The sequence below is a fragment of the Chlorocebus sabaeus genome, chromosome 4 (assembly GCF_047675955.1).
Source record: "Chlorocebus sabaeus isolate Y175 chromosome 4, mChlSab1.0.hap1, whole genome shotgun sequence".
Taxonomy (NCBI): domain Eukaryota; kingdom Metazoa; phylum Chordata; class Mammalia; order Primates; family Cercopithecidae; genus Chlorocebus; species Chlorocebus sabaeus.
This window is the reverse complement of record NC_132907.1, coordinates 60,656,799-60,662,798: the sequence shown is the minus strand read 5'-3', so window position 1 is coordinate 60,662,798 and position 6,000 is coordinate 60,656,799. Positions and strand designations below refer to the sequence as shown.

Genomic DNA, 6,000 nt, shown 5'->3' with positions numbered 1-6,000 from the left:
TTGACCTGGCATTGATGTAGACTGCAGTTTGAGAAGTAATTCAAATGGTTTCCACTCATTCCCTCAGAAGAGTCCTTAGAATGTACTTCCATTGGTCTGAAAAATATCTGAAAAAGAATCCTGATGCTAACAGTACTGGAAATAGGAGGGCTGGTGGTTCACGATCAGCCCGGTGGTATCCTCTATTCTATTTGCATCTAGGTAAAGAGACTGTGGGCAGTATGTGATCAGACAATTTGTTGAAGCGCTTTGGGCCTAGGGCATTTAATTTCTGTGAAGTAGGCTCATCAGTTATTCGCTCTGTTTTTGTGTCACCTCTCAGAATACATTAAAGTAGGGGCAACCCTTGAACCCAGATTTCTGCCATGTGAAGACCCTTTGAAAATCCTTACAAACACAGGCACTGCATAAGTGGTCAGCAAATTAAAGCTGGGAGGTGGAGCTCTCCTTTGTGTATCCAATAAGTACCCATCATCTCATTTGAGCATGAAAAGAGGCCACTGTTATTACTTTAAAGAAGGAAAGTAAGCCGGATAGCTCATATTTTTGGAACCATTTCTCACCAAATGGAATAATTCCAGTGATAAAGTGGGAGTGAGGAAGAAAGAAAAAAAAACTTCTAATCATAATGTTTGGGAATAAGAAAGAGGAAACTCACGTCAAAGTCGACTTTCTCCTGCGGGTGCAAAATAAAGGCTTAAGACTGCTCCTGCTGAAACTTTGGGAAGGAAAACGGGAGCTGGCGGGTGGGCTTTGCCTGCCACTCCGCTCTCCCTCGCGGCGCGGGCGCGGCTGGGTTCAGCACCTCGGAAAGCGCCCCTCGCGGCGCCCCGGGATTACGCATGCTCCTTGGGGCCCGCCGCCTCGGCCGTGCAAGTGCCACTGCAACTGGTGAGCACCGCTGGCAACCCACCCGGAGTTGACAACCGCAGAAAGACGCAGACACCCACTGACCTCCAGGCAACAGAGCGAGGTGGGTGCAACTCTACGATCTCTTTCTCTCCAAGGACGGAAACCTCATCCAAGCAGTCCCAGAGGAAACCGACACAGGTATTTGAAAGGGAGCAAGCGGCCCCAAATCGCAAAATTGAGCGACTGTGGGAGTTATGCGCCAATGCCCCAGTGACCGCGGGACACGGAGAGGGGAAGTCTGCGTTGTACATAAGGACCTAGGGACTCCGAGCTTGGCCTGAGAACCCTTGGACGCCGAGTGCTTCCCTTATGGGCTGCGCTCCTCAACTCTGCTCCAAAGCAGCCGCTGAGCTCAACTTCTGCGTCCAGGGCGGTTCGCTGCGCGGCAGGACGCGCTTAGTACCCAGTTCCTGGGCTCTCTCTTCAGCAGCTACTTTGAAAGCTCCCAAGCACGTCCCGCAGGCTAGCCTGGGAACAACACCGGCGTAAACCGTCCCCAGAACGTGACCTAGAGGTACCTGCGCATGCAGATGGCCGATGCAGCCGCGATAGCCACCATGAATAAGGCAGCAGGCGGGGACAAGCTAGCAGAACTCTTCAGTCTGGTCCCGGACCTTCTGGAGGCGGCCAACACGAGTGGTAACGCGTCGCTGCAGCTTCCGGACTTGTGGTGGGAGCTGGGGCTGGAGTTGCCGGACGGCGCGCCGCCAGGACATCCTCCGGGCAGCGGCGGGGCAGAGAGCGTGGACACCGAGTCCCGGGTGCGGATTCTTATCAGCGTGGTGTACTGGGTGGTGTGCGCCCTGGGGTTGGCGGGCAACCTGCTGGTGCTCTACCTGATGAAGAACATGCAGGGCTGGCGCAAGTCCTCTATCAACCTTTTCGTCACCAACCTGGCACTGACGGACTTTCAGTTTGTGCTCACCCTGCCCTTCTGGGCGGTGGAGAACGCTCTTGACTTCAAATGGCCCTTCGGCAAGGCCATGTGTAAGATCGTGTCCATGGTAACGTCCATGAACATGTACGCCAGCGTCTTCTTCCTCACTGCCATGAGTGTGACACGCTACCACTCGGTGGCCTGGGCTCTGAAGAGCCACCGGACGCGAGGACACGGCCAGGGCGACTGCTGCGGCCGGAGCCTGGGGGACAGCTGCTGCTTCTCGGCCAAGGCGCTGTGTGTGTGCATCTGGGCTTTGGCCACGCTCTCCTCGCTGCCCAATGCCATTTTCTCCACCACGGTCAAGGTGATGGGCGAGGAGCTGTGCCTGGTGCGCTTCCCGGACAAGTTGCTGGGCCGCGACAGGCAGTTCTGGCTGGGCCTCTACCACTTGCAGAAGGTGCTGTTGGGCTTCGTGCTGCCGCTGGGCATCATTAGCCTGTGCTACCTGCTGCTGGTGCGCTTCATCTCCGACCGCCGCGTGGCAGGGCCCGAAGGGGGGGACGCGGTAGCCAGAGTAGGCCCGGTCGGAGCCAGCGCCCGGAGACTGTCGAAGGTGACCAAATCAGTGACCATCGTTGTCCTGTCCTTCTTCTTGTGTTGGCTGCCCAACCAGGCGCTCACCACCTGGAGCATCCTCATCAAGTTCAATGCAGTGCCCTTCAGCCAGGAGTATTTCCTGTGCCAGGTATACGCGTTCCCTGTGAGCGTGTGCCTGGCGCACTCCAACAGCTGCCTCAACCCCATCCTCTACTGCCTGGTGCGCCGCGAGTTCCGCAAGGCGCTCAAGAGCCTGCTGTGGCGCATCGCGTCTCCTTCGCTTACCAGCATGCGCCCCTTCGCCGCCACTACCAAGCCGGAGCCCGAGGATCAGGGGCTGCAGGCCCTGGCGCCACTCCGCGCGGCCACGGAGCCAGACCTGCTCTACTACCCGCCTGGCGTCGTGGTCTACAGCGGGGGGCGCTACGACCTGCTGCCCAGCAGCTCTGCCTACTGACGCGGGCCTCAGGCCCAGGGCACGCCGTCGGGGCAAAGTGGCCTTCCCTGGGCGGTGAAGGAGGGGAACGGATTAAGGAGGATTTGGGGCAGAGTCGGGCGTGGGGGAAGCATTTAAGAAGTAGGTGAGAGGAGGATGGACAGAGCATGGAGGAGGAGCCTGTGGATAGGCCGGAGGACTTTCTCTGGAGAGGGGATGCTTCGAAATCAGGTGGAGAGAGGAAGCTGGCAAAGGGGCAGAGATGAGCCCCACAGGCCAGACCGCCAACCTCCGCTCCGCACCCCACAGCCTCTCCTTACTCTTACCACGCTGGGCAGTGTGAAGGCGCCCAGAAGCGGAGAGAAGCAGCAAAAACGTAGAGAAATTGGCACAGGGAGCGGGGCTTAGCCAAATGATGCGCAGACAATTGTGCCGGTTTATTCCTGCGACTTCTGCGGAGAGTGCAGCCGCCGCCACAAAGTCTCCTTTGCGCCTTGGCTAATGAGATTGCAGCAACCCCAAGGTCCTACTTGCTGCGGGGCTGCCCCAGGAATCTAGAGCTAGGAAGCAAGACACGTTTTTGGAGTTAAGAAAGAGAACTGACCATCCTGATGCGTCCCCAGGAGAAACGGCAAAGGAAAGCCACCTCCCATGGAGTCATTATGACGATTATCATTCTGGACTGGGCCAGCGGGAACACACTGAGCCCGACCTAGCTGCATAGCCCCGGAGCTCAGACGTTAGCAGGGGGATAACACCTGTCACCAGCTTGGGAGAGCGATTCTCTGAGGAGTGGCGTCACTGAGGGAGGGAGCGGACGCAGTGTAATTAGAAGGGCTGGTTAAGGAAATTTATTCAGGTTGCTGCCCCAAAAGGTAAAAGGGGGCTCATATGCTCACGTGGTAGCAGCATTGGAAGTGGAGCGCTGGAGCGTTGCGAGGAGGAAGCCCGGGCGCTCCAGTTCCTCTGAGAGCAGGCTGGGTGCCTGTAGGCACTCTGGTCTGCGTGCTGCCGGTGAGCTGGGCCCAGAGGCATCTTGAAGAGCTCTACTGGGAAGAGTGGGGGCACTTCTGCATTTCCTCCCTTCCCACGCTTTGCGAATCAAGCTGTTCCTTTGATTGAGGCCCTGGACCAGCGAGTAGAGGGATGGTTCAGCAATTTTTTTTTTTTTTTTCCTGGTAGGCTTAGATAGAAGAGCTAGAAATGCTGCAGAAACGTGCAAGGGGAATTGGGGCGGGGGGCAGGGGAAGCGGAGTCTTGGAAACCAAATTCCTAGAAGCTGGGTCGGATCTCTCAAACGGAGGTGTGGGGTAGGAAAGAAAATAGTAAGTTCAGGTACTATGTTCTAAAGGGAACAGAGTACTGGAGAAACTGTTCTGAGGGTATCACCAGAATTTCAGATGTAGGTTTCTTTATTACTTATATTATTGACAAGAGAAGGTAGGAAATAGCAATTCCCATCGGACAAAAGCGTCACCAATTTTCATTTATTCTAAAGAGTGCTTTACATATTGAGCATGCATGACAAATTCTTTTCCCAGCCTCCAGACAGTTTATGGAGCTGTCTTTAAAGATTGCCTCACATGTCTCATGTCGACTCTGTTCTGATCACAGGAGCTTAAGATGTTAAACCTTACAAAGTCCTTTCTTGAGGCTCTTCTGAGAACTGGGATCAAACATCAGTCTACCCACCCATCTGCTGGCTTTGATAGAGGTACTGCTACTCTCTTTGGCAACCTGGTTTGGGGTCAAGAAACCAATGATGCAGGCACCCACTGGGGTGGTTGTTTTAATATAATAAATAGCCATTCATAAAAACAGGTCTGTTTAAAGAGCCTCTTGAACAGTAGAATTGTTTAGTAGTGTTGTGAAAAGTTTTTCTGCAGTATCTGAGATTCAGGGCTCAAAATGTGAGATCTACAACTCCCACTTTCCCTGATCTGCTTTTTGTGATTGCAAAACACACTGAAATGACTAAACATTCATGGCTTCTCACAAAAATAGAAGGTGCCAGTCTGGATTCTGAGCAGTCTTGTGAAGTCAGCTCGTTTAGAAAACTGAACCGTGTGTTTTCTTTTTCACCCTTTGGGAAGAACATTTATTGATATAGACATTGAATAGCAATTGGGCTAACAAAGAGTGAAATGTAAGCTCCACAAAAGTCCCCAAAATACAAAATACATGAAAAAGTAAACACGGGAAAAAACTAACATTTGCATAGTAGGAGATCCTTCTATAACTGGATAATAGACTCTTAATGAGAGATTCTTATCAAAGCAAATTGCCATTTCAATTTTAACAATAGAATAATATGTGGGTAGCTCAGAAGTCTTAGGAAAGGGTGTTGAAGTATGTGCATCTGCCACTAAGAGCACTAGAAAAACAGAAGAGAAGGAGCTGGAGGAATAGAAAAAAAAAAATAACCTCTATAAAAAGGGTCACTTTGTCCAAATCTCAAACACAGGACTTCTGAGAACATGGCAGGAGGGATCATAGATCATGACTTTGATCTACCACAAGGACAAAAGGGTCACCAAGGAAATGGTCAGATCAATTGTAATCAACAATTCGTTTTCGAGTGGCTGTTGTGTGCCAGCCAGTGTGCAGGGTGCTGAGGTGATATGCATGAACCAGACATGTTTCTGACTTCCACATGTAAAAGGACAGACAGCCGTGAGCACAAGCAAGATAAGACAGGCAATGATGAGCTGAATGTCAAAGTAAGGCTGAAAAAAAGAAAGACAAAGGAAGGAAAGGTTGATCCTGCTGGGAGATCAGACTTTGTGGTCAAAATAATATTTGAGATAGGTCTAGATACATGGGCATGGTTTAGGCAGAATGGCAGTGGTGGGTTCGGAGGCAGAGAGGATATTCAACACTAATAAAATGTGGTGACTAAAAGCTTTAATGCTGGAATGTCAGATGCTTGATTGGGAACATCAGAAGCAGGAAACAAAGTAGTAGGTATTCTCTTCTTTTGCAGGATTTCCCAGGATTTCTGTTGAGAGTATGCGTCCCTGTACTAGTTTTATTTGTCTGGGGAAAGGAAATTTCTTTTGCCAGAAAGAATATGTCATTGGTATACTGAGAACAAATACTTAGATTCCCAAATGTGGTTAAAGGCTTTGAAAATTGGATTATATTTATTCATTCAAACCTCAAGGGAGCTGAGTTC

At 51.6% G+C, this 6,000-nt stretch overlaps 1 protein-coding gene across 1 annotated transcript; it reads left to right on the top strand.

Annotated features, from left to right (window-relative positions):
- Window positions 1-515: 515 nt before the first annotated feature.
- On the top strand, window positions 516-3,964 carry RXFP3 (relaxin family peptide receptor 3). The gene has a single exon (XM_007961311.3). The coding sequence runs from the start codon at window positions 1,437-1,439 to the stop codon at window positions 2,844-2,846; it is 1,410 nt and encodes a 469-aa protein (XP_007959502.3). The 5' UTR covers window positions 516-1,436; the 3' UTR covers window positions 2,847-3,964.
- The last annotated feature ends 2,036 nt before the right edge of the window (window positions 3,965-6,000 follow it).